General features: G+C 37.0%; 1 protein-coding gene across 3 annotated transcripts in view; it reads left to right on the top strand.

The window, feature by feature from the left end:
• Positions 1–16,384, top strand: part of NOL10 (nucleolar protein 10) — a gene marked incomplete at both ends in the record, with an annotated part of 46,363 nt that extends 29,979 nt beyond the window's left edge. For all 3 annotated transcript variants that reach the window (XM_079532821.1, XM_079532822.1, XM_079532820.1), the window contains 8 exons: positions 5,387–5,513; positions 6,299–6,378; positions 6,498–6,596; positions 6,954–7,043; positions 8,818–8,991; positions 9,358–9,605; positions 13,594–13,696; positions 16,265–16,384. In XM_079532821.1, coding sequence (XP_079388947.1) covers positions 5,387–5,513; positions 6,299–6,378; positions 6,498–6,596; positions 6,954–7,043; positions 8,818–8,991; positions 9,358–9,605; positions 13,594–13,696; positions 16,265–16,384 — 1,041 coding nt within the window. The remainder of the gene's footprint in view (positions 1–5,386; positions 5,514–6,298; positions 6,379–6,497; positions 6,597–6,953; positions 7,044–8,817; positions 8,992–9,357; positions 9,606–13,593; positions 13,697–16,264) is intronic.
• Positions 16,385–17,747: the final 1,363 nt, after the last annotated feature.

The following is a 17,747-nucleotide window of genomic DNA, read 5'->3' as shown; positions in this document are numbered from 1 at the left end:
TCATGTGTATAAAGTATATTTAATTTAGAAAAGAATTTTCTGTGTTTAACTGCTTGAAGGCATTTTTTTATTTTAATGAGAACAGTGCAGTTGGAGGTCTTCCTTGGGTCACGGTGTCCCAGGCTGTTTTATCACAGGCGGTCAGATTGTATCATCTTGTTCATAAATATGTCACATTTCATCTTAAAATCAGTTGTGATTCTTCCTATTATCTCCATGCATTTTCTGATGTTTAGCTAAGTTGGCAGTGTTACTGTGATAGCTTTGCATGTATTTGTTCTTAGTGCTTCACAAATCATCCTGGTGGCTTTTCACTGTCTGTGTTATGCTTTGCATTCGTGTGTGCTGAGCATGATTACCTGAAGCTTTACAAGATGTCTCTGCTGTATTAGTATCCCTGTCCTATCCTAATGCAGTGGCTTTATGATTGTGCTATTGATTTGTGGTCAGATAGTATCATTTTTGCCTATTCTGTTCTTTACATCTGGTAGTGATTGGCTGTAAATGTCATTCAATTTGCAGCTTTGTAGTTTTCAGGGAGTTTGTCATTAGTACATTTCTCAGGCATTTTCCCACTCCATGTGGCAGTCACTGGTGAAAATATTCAATAGCTTCACTTGTAACCTCCTTTCTGTGCAGTAATTAGCATAAACTGTTTCTCATTAGCCAGTCCGTATCCTGCCTTATAGCTATTAAAATTATCATCTAACTGGTAATCCTGCACAATACACTGTGCCCGGTTACAGATCTGCTATTTCTGTTGTAATTGACATTATTCAAATAGAATGGCAATGAATGCTGTCACTGCAGTGGAATATTTTTGCTGCCTCATAAAGGTCGTACAGTCTGAACTTCAACATCCATAAAGGATGGATGAACAATTTGAAGATTTTTGAAAGGAGGTTTTACTTCTGCATTATGTCATGAAAAATAGTAATTTATTTTCATATTTACTTGTAACTTTGTAATTTTATGTGTTCCTGTGGGTATGGCATGGTGCAGCATCACAGTGCTAGTGTCTGTGAAGCTGTATGGTGCTGTCCTGTAGAGCTAAGGCGGAGACTCTGGAAGCACTTAAGCGTTTTGTTGAATGATGTCCACGTGCACACTGTTAGTTTTCCAGAGGGAATTTAGGCAGTTTAGACTTGATAAATTCAATTTAATTATTTAAAATCTGATCTCTGCTTCTTATAAACACCTTTGCATGTTTTTAATTGTTAAAATACATAAATAAAATTTGGGAGGAGTCTCTGATATTTGACTCAACGCATTTCTGATATCTCATATCTGATAGCTGAAGAGATAGCTGTCTTGTATGTATTATTCCTGGAATTCACTGTTTAATGTCTTAAAAAGTAGATTTTGGAACCTGTTCTGACCATCTGAGGAAAGTCCAACTGCTGAGTTCTCTTCTGTGGATTTGGTACCTTAAATCATAGCATTGTTTGAGTTGGATGGGACCCTCAAAGGCCATCTGGTCCAACTCCCCTGCAATGAACAGGGACACCCACAATTCCATCAGCTGCTCGGAGCCCTGAGCTTGGGTGTCTCCATCAATGGGGCATCCACCACCTCTCTGGGCAGCCTGTGCCAGTGCCTCACCACCCTTATTGTAAAAAACTTATTTCTTATATCTAGTGTAAATCTCCCCTGCTTTAGTTTGAAACCATTTCCCCTTCTCCTATCACAACAGATCCTTATAAAGAATCTGTCCCCTTCTCACAGCTTTTCTATAGAAACTGAAAGGCCACTCTCAGGTGTCCCTGGACCCTTCTCCAGGCTGAACAGCCCCACCTCTCTCAGCCTGTCTTTGAAGGAGAGGTGTTCCATCCCTTGAATCATTTTTGTGGCTCTCCTCTGGATGCACTTCAGCAGGTCTACATCTCTCCTGTATTCCACATCTGGATGTAATACTCCAGGTGAGGCCTCACCAGCGCAGAGCAGAGGGGCAGGATCACCTCCCTCAATCTGTTGGCGGGTCTTCAAGCAGATTCTTGTGTGCACGTACGTTGGTTTGTGCATTTGAAGTTGATTAATATAAATCTCATGCCATCTGACTGTAGAAGCTGCTGAGCATCTTGGGCTGCTTATAGGTTGAGTGAATTGCACATTTAAAATTGTTAGGATTAGACCTGTTCTTTTGGTGTCATGTTGTCACGTGGCATTTAAGTGTGCAAGTGCTGTCTGGTGCTCCAGACTGAAGATAAGGAACATCTGTTGTGGGCTAAGAGTAGCACCTAGTGTATCCTCATGTTCATTAATTGCAGGGAAGATACAGAGTGGTGCTCAAGGAATAGGCATGGCCCTGAGTACAGTACAGCGCTATGCAGAGCTGCACCATGCAAGGCACATGGTGGTACAAGATGGTTGAATTGTCTTGTAAAATAGAACTGTGTTCTCTGAAGCTATTTTATAGTATTTTTAAAATGTTTGTCAACTTGTTTTTATCTTCCTGTTCTTGGGCAGTTTGGCCTTGCCCTGGGAACAGCTTGTAAACTCAGATGAGTTGAATGCTACGTTATTTGTCATATTTTGTTTTCCGTGTTTACACAGGGAAAAAAAAAGACATTCTAATGTATACTAATAAAAATTTGGCATTAGATGGCCTGGTGCTAATAATATTACTTAAAAGCTTGTATCTTTGCTTCATGTGGTTTTGTAAAGCACATCAAAAGCAAGTCACCTGTAGCATCCATGTTGAATGAGGGCTGCAGCGAGAAATCTCTGTGGTCAGTGTGCCCTGCTTTGTGTCTCCTGCTCAGGAGAAGGGGTGCCTTGTGGCCTTGCCCAGCAACAGAGGATTCCCAGGCCTTGATCACATCTTGTTTGGAATCCTTTCAGGAGGAAGGAGGGAAAGCAGGAAGCAGTCTGCCTGTGTCGCTGCCAGCTGGCTCAGCCTACAGCCTGGGCTGCTGTGTTAATAGGCAAAAATAGTTTCAAAGATGGTCTTTTTCACTTTCACTGGAAATCAGTGGAGATTGTTTCAAGAAGTGGTAATTCTGCTGAAAATGGAGTAATAATGAACATAGAAAAAATATTGTTTTGCTCACATCATTGGTGATGATGTCAGGTTTTCCTAGCCTAAGAAATATTTGAGCAAAAGCCAGGTTTAGATGTGCACTCGTTTAATAAGGATTTTCCCATTAGCTGTATACTTTTCTGATACTCACAGAGAAACCTATCTGATAGTTCATAAAACTGTGAAGTTGAGGCTGTGGAGCCCAGCTTTTCCACGTGTGCTGATGCACAGACAGAAACCAGTGACCTGGTACAGGGGAAAAGTTGCATTCCTGAATCTTGTCTTAACGTAACCTGGTTCCCATAATGTGCAGTTACACTGCTGTGGTTTTATTTTATTTATTTACTGTTTTCCCCTAAAACTTATACTCCTGCAAAATACTGTACTGCAGGCTTTTAAGTTCCAGCTTTGACTGCTGCTGTTCCAATACAGAGTGGAGCTATAGCTGAAGAGCAGATAAACTTTTTTCCGTGATTTCTGAAACTTGTGCTTTAGTTCTTTTAAAGATTTACACCAGTCAAGATCACATGTGGGGATTACCCTAATTGGTTACAGTTGTCTAAATTCTAATGAGTAATATGTGGTGTGTAATGCTTGAACAGATAAGTGCCATGCAAATGGCAGTGATGAAAAAAGTTTATTGAAGTGATAGTGATCTTTACATAGTGTGTCAGCAAGATGGAATGAAGGGAAACTCTTTATTTAATTGGAGAGTCGAGGAGTCTCAACTCTCACTTCTAAAAATCATGAGCACAGAAACTTAGATTTGATTACAGAAGTTATGTTTAGTTAGTATAATTTAAAGGAGATTTCCCTATTCTAGTCATGTTTTGTTGATATGGTAATGAAGAAAGACTGCTGATTTATTCAATGGCATGAAAAATAGTGGGACATTTTATATTTCTAGACTTCTAATTGATATAAAAAATTGGCATTTATATTTAGAAGTGAATTTGAGAGGAAATAACAGAAACCTACATGGAAAATCTGCAGTGTTGACACAAAACTGATCTGAAAATTGTATGATGTTTAAGCTGTTACAAGATCAAAAGTGGGAGTTTGGCTAATACTTTAAGGAGTGGAAACTTTCTTGTCAGTGACATCTCAGGGCTTTCCCTGTAAGCTCTTACTAATTGGACTAAAATATACAGCCAATAAATAAACGAATGAATGAATGAATAAAATTGGGTGTTACAGTTCTCATCTAAAGACAAATCATGCGAGATACAAAGGCAATGGTATTGCAGAGTATTATTGTCCAGAGCTTTAGTCTAGAATATCAGTAGATTGTTATGGTCTAGAACACAAGCTTACAATTTTTGTCTATAGTTGTCTTCAAAGATCTGTATAGACTTGTAGTAGTCTATTTCTAGTAGAAGACTACTACAGTACATGTAGTACATGCCTACTGATTGCCTTCTCTTGTTAGGGAAACCATGTTGTATATACGTGTGTGTGTGTGTGTGTGTGTGTGTGTGTGTGTGTGGAGTTTTTCATGTGAATTTTTAGTAAACAAAATGGAAGTCTCATTCAGAGTCCTTCTCTAGGAGATAACTGATTTCTTTATGTTCTAAAATACCATCTGATTTGCTCTAGAGAGAAAAATGTAGTGTTGGATTTTTCCATTCAGCTAGCTTAGCTACTAAAATAACAATATTGGAACAGCTGAATATGCCTGTGTGTATCAAGATAGTGTGGAATTTCAATCAGAACAGCAGGAGGGAAAAGTGAAGGGAGATAATGATTAACTTGGGAAGTTGGGGAAGCATATATGGAAAAGTAAGTTGATGGTGCCACATAATATTGTTCAAATAATTCCTTTGCCTCATGGCGGAAATATGCAAGTTTTGTTTTTCAGTATTCCCCATTATTTTTCACACAGTCTGAATTTTCCTTGAATAAAAGTACATTAAATATACCTGTGGTGTTCTGTTTTAATTAAAGTAAATAGGGCAGAATAGGATTTGACATGATTATGTAGTGAAGTAATGAGTTTACGATCCAGCTGTGCTTTACAGATTAGCTGATACCTACTGCCCTTAGTTACCTTCTCAATTGTATTTGTAACGTTTAGCTCTGAGCTTTTAATAAATTACTTGGTCAGACTAGGATCACATGGAACACTTAAGGTCTCTATATTGTTGATCTCAAATAAATGACCTCTGTTAAATTAACACATAATCAGTTGTACTCCTTATTGATAATGCATGCAGTAGGTTTAACTGCTGTTGTTCTTAAGGTTTATTTGACTTCAGAGGGATTCATTTATTACAGCAAAGTAGCTGAGAATGTAACTGTAGGCTTTTTATTTTTTATTTTTTTGTGTGTGTGTAAAAATATGCAGTTTTGTAACTGTGATATCCACAGGTTTTGGGACCTGCCCCTAAATGGTGTTCTTTCTTGGACAACTTGACTGAAGAGCTGGAAGAGAACCCAGAGAGCACAGTTTATGATGACTACAAATTTGTAACCAGAAAAGACCTTGAAAATTTAGGTAAAACATTTGAATCTCCTTGTTAGTTGACATCTTTGCTCAGGTTTTTTTTGTTTGCCTTGTTTGTTTGTTTGTTTATCATTTACACATTTATAAGTTTTGTAGTTCGTATGTGACCTATCAGTGAGAAATGTTGGGGAACCATTCAAAATTCATTGGCAGTAGTTTCTTCCAGTCATCTTGGTTATTAATATAGCAGACTGATGACCTTTTGTTCTTTGGTTTGTTATAAAAGATTTCTTTTTTCTCGGTTTTGAATTTCTAAGAAGATACGTGGAAGGAAAATTTGAAAACTCTTGAAGTATTTTGGTTCTTACTCTCAGGTTAAGGCCTGGGGTGATAGTTTTATGATCTGTTATGGTACTGTATTTCTTTCACCATGTTGATTCTTCAAAGATAGTGACCTAAGGCAAAATTCTCTGAATCAAAACGTCTCTATGCCACAGTAAAAAAAGTGATTGTCAAACATGTATAGACTTTCTGTTAAAAAATTTCTTAGTTTTTCTTTATAAAGTGGGTATGGTTTGCAGTGCTTGTAGGCATCTTTAAAAAGCGTAACATGTAAGAAATACTGATTCTGTTGCTCTGAAGTAGCTTAGATTTCTTGCTGTCTGATTTTTTTGTTGTTGTTTAACTTAGTCTTGATGTACTGGGTGTGACTGTTAGAGATTGATGCATCGCGTCAGCAGTTCTTGTTTGTCTTGAACTGAGTAAGTGAAGTGGCTAGCTTGGAATAGTTCTTTATCCATGAAAGCTCTTTGAAATCCTCTGTAATTTTTTCCCAGGCCTTGCTCATCTCATTGGATCATCGTTGCTCAGAGCATATATGCATGGCTTTTTCATGGACATAAGGCTTTACCATAAGGTAAAAGAGGATGATGCTTGTAAACTTTCACTATTAACAATAAAATATGTTTCTCCCCACAAACAGGACTGCATCCTGTATTAATGATGTTCTTTTTACTTTCTTCTGCTTAATCAAAGGCAAAAATGATGGCCAACCCTTTTGCTTATGAAGAATACAGAAGAGAGAAAATAAGACAGAAAATAGAAGAAACACGTGCACAGAGAGTTCAGCTGAAGGTAAATGAATATGCTTCTGAAAACATATTCATAGAGTGATGTATTCCTAAGTGTATCTTAGAGGTGTAATTACTTAGGACTTGATTTTGTTTATCATCAGAGACAAAAAGTAAACTTAGCTTTAATTTATCAAACTTTTGATTGGAGCCATAAAATTCTTATGCATATCAATCCCACAGATGAGTGACTCTGCTGCTTGAGCAGGTAACCTGGTGATAAAACTTTTTGTTTCTGCTTGTCTTTAACCTAAACACCTTATTTCATTAAAATGTGTACTCTCAAAGGAGATATATAAGCACAATACTGTTTTCTATATCAGTATTCTATTTATACCAGCATTCCATGTATATTCTTTAGAAACTTCCCAAGGTCAATAAAGAGCTTGCCCTCAAACTGATTGAAGAAGAAGGAGAGGAACAACAGGCTACTAGAAAAAGGAAACAAAAGGTGAGCGTCTGTTTTAGGTGCTTCTCTAACCTGGAATGCAGAAATGGTAATGCTTACAGTTACTGACTTGCTGTTTTCTGGCCCAAAAGATTCAAAAATCCATTCTTTCTTGTCTCATAAATAACTTACCCTACTGGGTGACTGTAAGATTGGCTTCTATAACTAAAGACCTAGAAAGGCCCTTCAGTAACATTGTCATCTATATTGCAAATTTTGAAATACCTGCTGTTGAAGATGATAATGAGCTTTGTAGGGGTCCAGAAGCTAGTTGAATACAAAATCAATACCGAAGTTTTTCAATTAAAAAGAAAAAAAAAAAAAGCATTTTTTTTTCATTTGTTAGCATTTTGGTGGTAACCGTGACAAGATAGATGTAATGGGTATAAACGAGGAGCAGGAGGCTGCCTGAAGTTGTATTTCAGTATAATTGCCTTTCTTTCTTTATAAAATGTAGTCAACTGTATATAAAGTAGCTAAAATAGCTCATTCTTATGCAACAGAAAATTTTACTGATGTTGAAGTAATCCATTTTTATCTTGGAATTAGCATAAAGGAAAAAAGTCATTAATGTTTAGTTTCTAATGGGAGCAGATGGCACAGCAGAAGTTTGTCTTACCAGCCTCTTTATATTAGCAGAGTCCAGGTTCTTTATATAGGTAGCATTTTCTAGGTGCTCATTCTCACAGGTGTGCTGCATTCACAGCAGGCAGGTATTAGCTTTGTGTGGCATGTAATGAAACCAGTTGATACAGTGGGAAGTATGAACTACTGAAAAAGTGGGTGGTATTAAAACCTTAAATTTCAGCTTTCTAAGCCTGTGTTGAAATGAGTACCTTATGTGGGGGGTGATTTGCCCAGGAACACATTGCATCTTTACATAGATTAAAAAGAGTACATAAAGATGCATGTTCTGATTATTTGTGACTGTGGGACTGATTGAATTTTCAGCTTCCAAATGAAACTGCAGGTCATACTTTCGCAACAACTTCCACATTTGAAATTTACACTTGTTTTCTCTATCCTTTTTCCCCACTTGATAGATAAAAATGAAAATCTAGTGCTAGTGTGGGTTGAATGGGATATAAGTTTGGTAATATTAAAAGATAAGCTTTTATTGTAAAATGTGTGTATTTAGTGATTTGAAACAATGACAGCCAGTATTTGTATGAGCTGAAGTTGTAGTTTGATCTGTTCTTAATTCACCTCATTTATACTGGGTTCATATTTTTTTTTCTTCAGCATGAATGAAACTGCTTTTTCCTTTCCGTATGTGAGGACAGTGAAGAAACTGTCATAAGATGTATAGAAACACTTTTATGTATTTACAGTAAAACAGCAGTAGCATTGCATAAAGAAGCGTTTACCCTGATAATTTGTTTTATGTGTTGTAAAGTCATTCTCATCCAGGCAGAATATTTGTACTCAGCGGTACTGCTGATTAGTCAATAGATACCAGCATGTCTCCAGACTATCTGGCTGAATGTATGAGAAACATTAATTCAGAAATACCAGTAATTGTGTATTCAAGGTGTCTGTAGTGTGCATAAAAGCCTGTCCTGCCTACAGGAAGCTTAGAATGATATTTATTTGATGTTTGTGAAAGTAATAGAATACATAACGATATAACAAAAAATTTCAATTTATATGACCTGGATGGACAAAATAACTGACACATACTGCTTTTGAACTTTGCTTAATTGAAAAGGTGTGACATATTTTTACCAATGTCTGTTTTGGAATTTTATAACTAACTGATGCTTCGTTTCTTTTCCAGAATCTGCCTAGCCTTCTCAAAGATGATCGTTTTAAGGTCATGTTTGAGAATCCTGATTTCCAGGTAGATGAGCAGAGTGAAGAATTTAGGCTACTTAACCCACTTGTTTCTAAGATAAGTGAGAAAAGAAAGAAGAAACTTAAGCTCTTACAGGAGCAGGAAGCAAGAGAACAGGTAAAATATTCTCTTTTTGGACTGGGAAAAAGCAGTATATTTCTTTGTTTCAGATTTTCAGATTTTTCATCCTGAAAGAAGGAAGCAATGCAAGTCTCTCTTATCAGCTGCACTACGTAGATGTGATTTATAATATTATCCTAATTTTCAGATGTATGCCTACATCAGTGTAGGTTTGAAGGACATACGATGTGTAGGCGGAGATAATTTTATTATTTTTCATTGCTGCATTAGCTGATAGTGCTTTCATTCAAACTGTGTATCTCTTCAACTGTATCTGTATAAAATCTGTCAGTCTAATTGCAGGAATGGTTCGAAAAGAAAATTAGTTGATGATTTCTTATTTTATGCTATTTTTGTCTGCAGGAAGAGGAGGAAGAACCAGAAGGAAAACCAAGTGATGCAGAAAGTTCTGAGAGTTCAGATGATGAAAAAGGTTGGGTTGAAGAGGTCAGGAAACAGCGCAAGCTTCTGCGCCAAGAGGAAAAAGTAAAGCGGCAGGAAAGGTTCAAGGAGGATCAGCAAACATTACTAAAACCTCAGTTTTTTGAGATTAAAGAAGGAGAGGAATTCAGAAGCTTCAAAGACTCTGCCAAAAAACAAAAGTTAATGAAGTAAGACAAATGTTCCTACTTTAACAGCGGAGGGTGAAAGATTCTCAAATATTTCTCTATGACACAAGCCAGTGGCGTTTTCATTAGTTAGCATGATAGCCTTGGAAGCACTAATAAAGCCACATCTGGTGATTCAGGGATATGACTTAGGGGGACACAGTCGTTGAAAGCTCTGTTTTGTTCTTAAACAAATACAACATTTCAAGTATGCCAGAGAGACAATGTGAATGAGATGAGTAAGAGGTTAATATTCTCAGCCAGATTTGAGGATCCATTACTCATTGTTGGCAAACTGCTGCTCACACAAATAATAGCAGTGATGTCTCTGAGACTGGTTATATTTCTCCACTGGTGTCAGTATGAGATTGACAGTCTGAATGTAAAATACTGCCTATAGAATCCTTTGAAAGGCTTGGGAATGCTGCATGATTAGTCCCTATCTGAAGTAGGTTCCAGATGGTAAAAGAAAAAATTGTGCTGTGTAAAGGGCACACTTATCTTTTAGATTTGGGAAGACTTGGCTTTGAGGTGCTTAATAATGCCTGTAAATCTCACTGGTATTTTTTCTCAGAAGTGAGTTTAGGCCTTTGGAAGATGAGGTTTAGTAGCCTTTTGTTATTTTGAGAGCAGACTCTACTATTAGAACACTGAGGGACAATTTTTCTCAGTGCATTGGATGCAGGGCAGAATTTTAAGTAGTGTTGGAAACATGCTGTTGGTGTAGATGGATCTTGTAATTGCCATTACTTTTTTTCACTTCGAATGGAATAATACATTCAAAGAAAAAAAGAAAGAATAATATAGGGATGGTTTTTTTATGTCATGAATAACTGCCAATGCAGCTTAGATGCGTCATGATAGCCATCTTCTGGAGATACATAAAGAAACACGTGATAAAAATACAGCCTTTCCCTTAACCAAACAAATTTTTAACTGGAATTGTCCTATAAAAAGTGTGACGTGAAAGGAGCCTGTAACAAATGGTCAAAGTGGTCAAGTGGCCTTGTGTTCTCTTTGTCACTGAAATAGTTCCTTTTCAAGGCAGGATGGCTGCAGCCTGCTTGCCTGCTGTTCTTTCACACAAATTTAGTTATGACCTCTAAGTGAAATTTTCAAGGACTCTCAAATTGAAATATTAAGAGTTCATTTTGCTCAAAATATGGGACACTTGAACGTGAAAAAGCATACTGAAATTTAGGCAAGTAAGCCAAGACAGCTTTAGAGAAGAGAAACATTTAGAAAAAAGTGTTTTTAAAGAGTGTGACACAGAAAGGGGTGAAATCTTTAATCTGTAGTTTAGGGGAAGAAAAATTCTTGCTTCAGCTAGGAAAAAATGAAATCAAATACCAGAGTCCTGTCCAGGAGATGGAGGAATATCAGTGATGTCATAAACCATGGAAAGACTTATGAAAGACTGCTTGAGGGATGAGAGAATCTGCCTTAAGTCTCGCTGTTAGTTCCATGCAGAATATTTTTTGAGGGGTGACGTGTCATTAGGGTTGCTCAGGTTGCATGCACTCTCTGCACTAGATTCACAGATGAGACTTGACTTTTTGGGGTTTTTAGCCTAAGCAAGAAGTGATCCCATTTGTGTTCATCCAGGCATTGTTCTGACAGTATAAGCTCGGTGTTCCTCAAATTCAGGGAGCAAACTTTAAAATTACAGCCGGTTATACTGATATGATTACAGAATCCTAATGATTTAGTCTGTGTTGTGACCTAACTTGTTTGGTAAGCATTTTTACACAGCTGAATTTTATGAAAAATACTTAAATGTGTTTTCTGCTGGCCTTCCTCAGTGATAATAGTCAGCATAAAAATAATTAATTCAGCTAGTGTGCTGAAAATTGGAAGGACTGTAGTGGCATGTACAGTCTGGTGGGGCTGGCATGTTTGTCTTTGATTTGATTTATTCAAGCTATGGAATGATGGTCTGTGACCAATATAATTAAGCGCCTTAATACCTTCGCTACGCACTTAATGGCTAGGTGTTCTTTTTTCTCTAATCATATAATGTTCTACCTGAGGAAACAGTTTATGACTTACATAAAACTGGGTGTTTCTTTTGACATGCTCCTGACTCAGCAGGGCTCCAAGCCCAACTTCTGAAGTGGTGGTGCATACTATAAATTTCTTAGCAGACCAGCAGTCTATGCAGCGCTCTGTGCAGGAAAGCTGCCAAACTTATTTGCGATCATAACAAATACCTTGTCTCAAATCTGTCTACATTTCTCTTCCCCCTTTTGTGTTCTTATGCTTACATACGAAAACCTGCTGAACGTATTAGTAAAGATGCAGAATTTTTCTTTGTTTACTTAACATATAGTTTCCTTGCACAGCAACTTGAAAGGAATACATAAAAGGAGAGAGGGTTGTTTTTAATCAGGGTCTGCAGAGCTTTTTTGATTTTCTTGATATCCCTTCAGAATGGTTGTCATTGAAGTTGTAGCCCACAAAAATGACAAACTGAAGTAATCCTACTCAGTCAAGTATAGATCAATGCAGGAAAGTCAACAGAAGCCAACAAACATAGCTGGCTTTCCTAAGCATTGCTTAAGTGCAGTAGCAGGAAGTCGTGAGAGACTCTTCTCCGTTGTTTTGTAAAGAGGAAAAGAAGCACCTGGTCAGTTTTCATTTAACCAAAGGCAGGAGAGATTGCTTTTGATAACACTCTTAATGTATCAATGGAATCTATTTGTTGAGAATGATTTTAAAGAGCTCCTAGCAGTGCTAAGCTTGCGTGTATCGGTGTGTGTGATTCACTGTCACTTGGGATCCGTGCATTTTCAGATAAATATGGCCATATCTGTGCTTACTCAGTAAAATCCCAAACTTAAACCCTCTTCCTCCTTTCAGTTTTTCTCCTGACTGAAGCAGTGTCTGGGCAGTCATGCCAAATAATTGCTGGGTAGAAGCCATATTTCTCCAACTCGCTTTCAAAGGGGAGAAAAGTGGAACTTCGCTTGGATGTAGAAATCCCACCACAATGTCAGTGACTGATCTTCTGCCATAGTTAGCTCTAAGGCTTAGCTTGTCTTCCTGATTTGCACAGATGGAACAAGTTTTTACATGTAGGCAATGAAAAATATACTACAGAAAAAGACATACAATCAAAGTACCTAGTCATGAGAAATAAAGTAATTCTCGACAGTAATTTTTCACTGTTAATCTGAAGAGACTGTTGCATAAATGGCTTATTAACCAAAATTCTGCAGACTTCAGAGGCTCTGTGTGTAGAGCACACTGTGTGAGTCTTTCATCCATAGAAAATCCATTGACTTTGGTGGCTGCTACTCGTGTGTATTTTTATGATGATTTATTTTCCACCTTCTACTTCAGGGAAGTGTGTGGCACTGCTGTGGGGTCAGGTTCTCTCTTCAGTTCTCAGACCCACTTGTCTGTGTGTCTCCTACTTGCAAAACTATTTCAGTTATACTGTTGTGGGACACAGTGTCTGAATAATCATTTCTAATTGGATTGTTTAGCTGTTGATGGTGAAGTGATGATTCTTTCTCTGATTAATTCTAACATATAGTCAAGATTAATTCCTTCCTTCAGAAGTGTTTCTTAAGCTAGGAATTCTAAGATACCAGCTAAACTGGATCGATCTTGCCTTAAGTATTTTTGTGTGCGTGCTTTTATCTGTTACTGCAGCTGAATATACCTGACTTCTTCTAAAATGTCTTGGAAAAGTATAGCAATAGTGGGGTGTGGTCTCCTTCTCAGCTGGAGGCCTGATGCTTTTTTAGAAGAAAAGACAATGAGCTTTTCAGTAGAAACATTGTTTAAATTTATGTAAGCAGTATCTGGAGGGAGTAATTGGAACTTGTATTTCTTCTCTGTTCATTGGTGATTTAATTTTTAGACATATGGCATTGAAGGGTTGAAGGGCTTCAGGGAGACTAAGATTCATTTTGACTGCATTACTGGAAGTTCTCATGGTAAGAAGATGGCAAGAGTAGAGACTAATGTTAATTGTTCTCTGCAGGAAAACTCTCGGAGATCGTTTAAAGCTTGAAGAAAAACTTGGCACACTCAACGTATCTGATACGACAGTGGGCAGCAAACAGGCTACGTTCAAATTAAAGAAGGTGAGATATACATAGATACGTATGTATACATTTAAGAGATGCAGAAGGTATCTTTAGGTTTAGCACGAAGGAACAGGAACTTTAAATCAGTCAAACACATGTCCCTCTTCATGCCTTCATGTGCTGCCAATGCTTCTGCTTCTCACCAAGAGAACGAAAGCCTCCGGTAGTACTCTGTGTGTTTATACCCTTATAAGCCAGGAAGCACTCGTAAAATCTTACGTTCCAGTGGAAAATACTGGCTTCCATATTTTAGTAGTTTATTTGCAGAGATATGTCATCAAAAGCTTGTGACCTTAGCTGACATCAGTGCCAGGACTAATCAGATTTTGGTTTGCAGGTCCTGGCACAATTGGGATGCTGTAGGTGACAGGCTTTCTCCTGACTGATAATGCTGCTGGGTCTCAGCATGATTAAAACAGGGCTCCCATCCACTTTTATCATTGAACTTGTGTGACGCAGATCATGAGAATGAGCTCTGATCTTGTGTTTGCCAAATTCCATTTGAAGTGTGTGGTTGACTGCTGCCCATCTGCCTTTCCTAAAGGGTTTTTCTTTCCTATCTTGAGGAATTTTGTAGGTCACAGACAGCTGATTATTAAATAGTGTAGTTATAATGGAATGTGTGTGCGTCTGCTACTCCTGCTGCCTAGGTTTGGGGGTCTTTTTTGCTAGAACCAAAGACACATTTGGAAAGCTGAAGATTGGCATTCCATATTAATTGATAATTTTTCAGCTGATAAAATGTACTTCACTTAAAAATGAAAAAAAAAAATTCTTCAAGTAAGGTTTTTTTCTTTCCAAATATATTTCTTAGCAGCTGTCAAATATTCTTCTCATCAGTAAAACTACCATCACAAAAAAAAAAAAAAAAGATCAAACTGATCACTTTGTCTGTGCCTGAATAAATTTTTAAAAAGCCAAATTTATTGAGGTATTTCTACATTACTTCCTTTACTTGTTCATTTACTGCTTCATCTGCTTTCAATTCTTGTATTTCTGGAATTTAAAGTCTGTTGATGTCTAAATCGGCCACAGATTCCTCTGCAGAATAACCATTTTACCAACTGCTGTAACTGATACGTCAGTGTCTTGCAGCTGTGTAAAAAGGCTTTCCGGGACTTCTAAAGCACAGTTTTTTTCATAGCCACTTTAAATTAGAAAAGGCTGAGTCACATCGTTTCTTGCAATTGTTGGTAAACAATAAACTTTGTGAAGATTTGGATTCCATCAGATATGCAGTAGCTTTGAGTTTTTTAATTCATTGCTGATCATGTGCATCAACTGTTAACTGATGTGGCTTTAGTGAAATACAGAAGTTGTGCTCGTTTGTATTTAAAAGATTTTAAAAGTCTAATTAAAAGAAAAAATTTGTCTACATTAAGTGTTGAGAAATAGGGAGAGCTAGGAAGAAGTCCTTGCAGTGTGCTTTGTTTTGATGCTCCTTTTTAGGCCTGAGCAATTCTATGATTCTGTGATAAAGACAAGCCAAAAGAGAATTCTGTATTACTCTGATCATCAGCTTCTGGTTTGTGATGCCCCGACCTTAACTTGCAGGAGTATATAGGAGTAAGTAGAAAGGTTTAGCAGGAAAGAGTTGTGCTTCCATGAGACTGATATCGTTTGACCTTGTAAAGTCAGTGGGATTGGGGCTGTTGTGCTGTAGTCAAGCCCGCAGATGTTCAGCTGCCCCTGGCAGATTCAGCAATGAAATTTTGCCATTGATATTTTGCAGTTTAGTTTTCAGGGGATTTTAATTGGTTCCTACAATGTGAAGTTCTGTTCTGTTTTGTTTTTTCAATTTCAGTGTGCTATATCACTGCAAATTAATATTAAAAACACATTCTAAATTGCTCAAGTATTTACAGTAGTATTGGACATATTTTTTTTTTTTTTTTTTAATGGGGGGTTCAGGGAAGAATGGGCTGATGTGTTGTTAATTACAGAATTACAGAAGTGTTGTTAATTACAGAATTATTGATGCCGTGGGGATGCAGCTGTTTGAGTTACCGTAACTCTAGCACTGTTAATGCAGCTAACCTGTGCTGCTGTTGAAATCACTCTAATTGCTGAAGAATTTTATAACATGGACACTTGCCTGAGCATGGATAGTTCAAGTCTGCTAGTTCCAGTTCATGCTTATTTTCAAGACAAGCACTCAGGCTTCCCAATAAAATAGACATTTATAGCCGTAACAGCATTTCCCTCTGTATATTATGCAAGTTAACTCCTTTTGGTATAATTTTAATGAAGAGGAAAAACATTCACAGGTGCAGAGATTTTTGTTTATTGTCATGTTTGAAATGATTCTAGAATTGTCTACAACATAGCAAACACTTTCATGAAATTCTAAGACCACATTTTATAAAACCTGTTTGTTTCAGTAAAATTAAGTAAATTAGGATAAGATAATGTGGGACCATTTCTGGGAACGTTTCCAGATTTCCCTAGGGGATTTCTGACTTGATATGTAAGTATTTGAACAATGATGTGGTTCATAATTTTACAAGAACTTGAGGGTTTGTTGTTTGTTTATTTATTTTTTTTTTTTAACTTTTAACATTCTAGACCGAGCACCAGAAGAAACAGCAGGAAGCTGAGAAGCAACATCGTCAAGAGAGGAAAGCTCTCAGGCGCTCTGCTAGTCATCTCAAGAGCAAACATGGAAGAGGACAACGGTTTCATTGATTTATGTTATCTTTTTAAGAAACTTTTTATTTTTAATTTGAAAGAGGGGCTTTGCAGTACCAGTGCATTTGTATTTTGTTTCATTGATGAACAGAAACCAGAACTTGTAAACTCTGTCCTAGTTACTGAAAAGTTAATGAAAGTGTAAGTATTGTCCAAGGGATGCGGTGCATATGGTGTGTTATAAACTCCAGAGTGCACTGTATTTGTGCAGAAATCACCAGCAAGTGGTTATTGTGTAACCCTGTATGTTTTCTATATAAGAGTTTATATATACAATGAGGCTGACTGTCTTTAATTTAAGAAAACTGGTTTTGCTTTCTGAAGTCTTTCTTTATGACTTTTTAGATACACGATCAGGAGAAAATTATTTTGTCTAAAAACTTTGCTCTACAAGAGCACAACAATTTTTTTTTCTTTTATGCTGCTTCTTGTATGACATAACAACTATGTTTTTCAGAAATTGGCTTTGTCTCTTATGTTCTGGGTTGCCTGTATGTCCAAGAGGAGGTAAAAATGATTGCTGTGAGAGCAACTGAGAATGGCAAATTGAGATTTCATTGAGTCATTCTATAAGCAGGATTCTCTTTCCACACTCATGTACAAAAGAGAATTGGAGAAGAATAGTCAAGTTAAATTTTGTGAGCATTGCATTTAATCAGAAATGGTTTGATATGTTTTGGTAAGCAAGCCATTATTCAAAGTAGGTCAAATAGTGTGTATTTGCATACAAGGCATATTAAGGCCACACAAGTAACCTCCATTCCTCCAAAGTTAGTTTAGGTAACTAAGTTAAGAAACTAGGACATATGTTAAGAATATATTTATTTTGTGTGTCTTATTTTTGATTACCAACAGAATGCTTGTTGCTAAGCGGGGTAGAGCATTTCTTCTTGATACATTTTTAAATTTTTTTTAATCTAAAAAACCCTTAATTCATATATGTCATAGAATCATAGAATTGCACTGGTTGGAAAAAACGTTAAAGATCATCGAGTTCAACCACGACCAAACCATGCTACCCTAACAGCCCTCCACTGAATCGTGTCCCTGAGCAAACTAGTGTAATTCACTAGTTCAGTGAATAATTTTTTTTTTATCTTAGGGGAGCTTTGTTATTGCTTTTTAAATGATTTTTTAAATTGTCTTTTCACTATATCCAAGAACTTTGGATCAATGAATCTAAATCAAAAATCAATGAATCTACCCATGACTATAAATCACTTTGAGACTTGGAAGTCGTTAAGAGTTTTGCTTTATAAACCAGAAAGATTATTAATCCATTCAGATCTTCTGGACGGTATTTATCGCACTATTGAACCAAAAAGTTACGGGGAAATCTTGCTTTCTTAAAGCCTGATGC

Source organism: Tetrao urogallus (genome assembly GCF_951394365.1).
Source record: "Tetrao urogallus genome assembly, chromosome: 2".
Classification (NCBI taxonomy): Eukaryota; Metazoa; Chordata; class Aves; order Galliformes; family Phasianidae; genus Tetrao; species Tetrao urogallus.
This window is presented reverse-complemented; position numbering and strand designations above follow the sequence as displayed.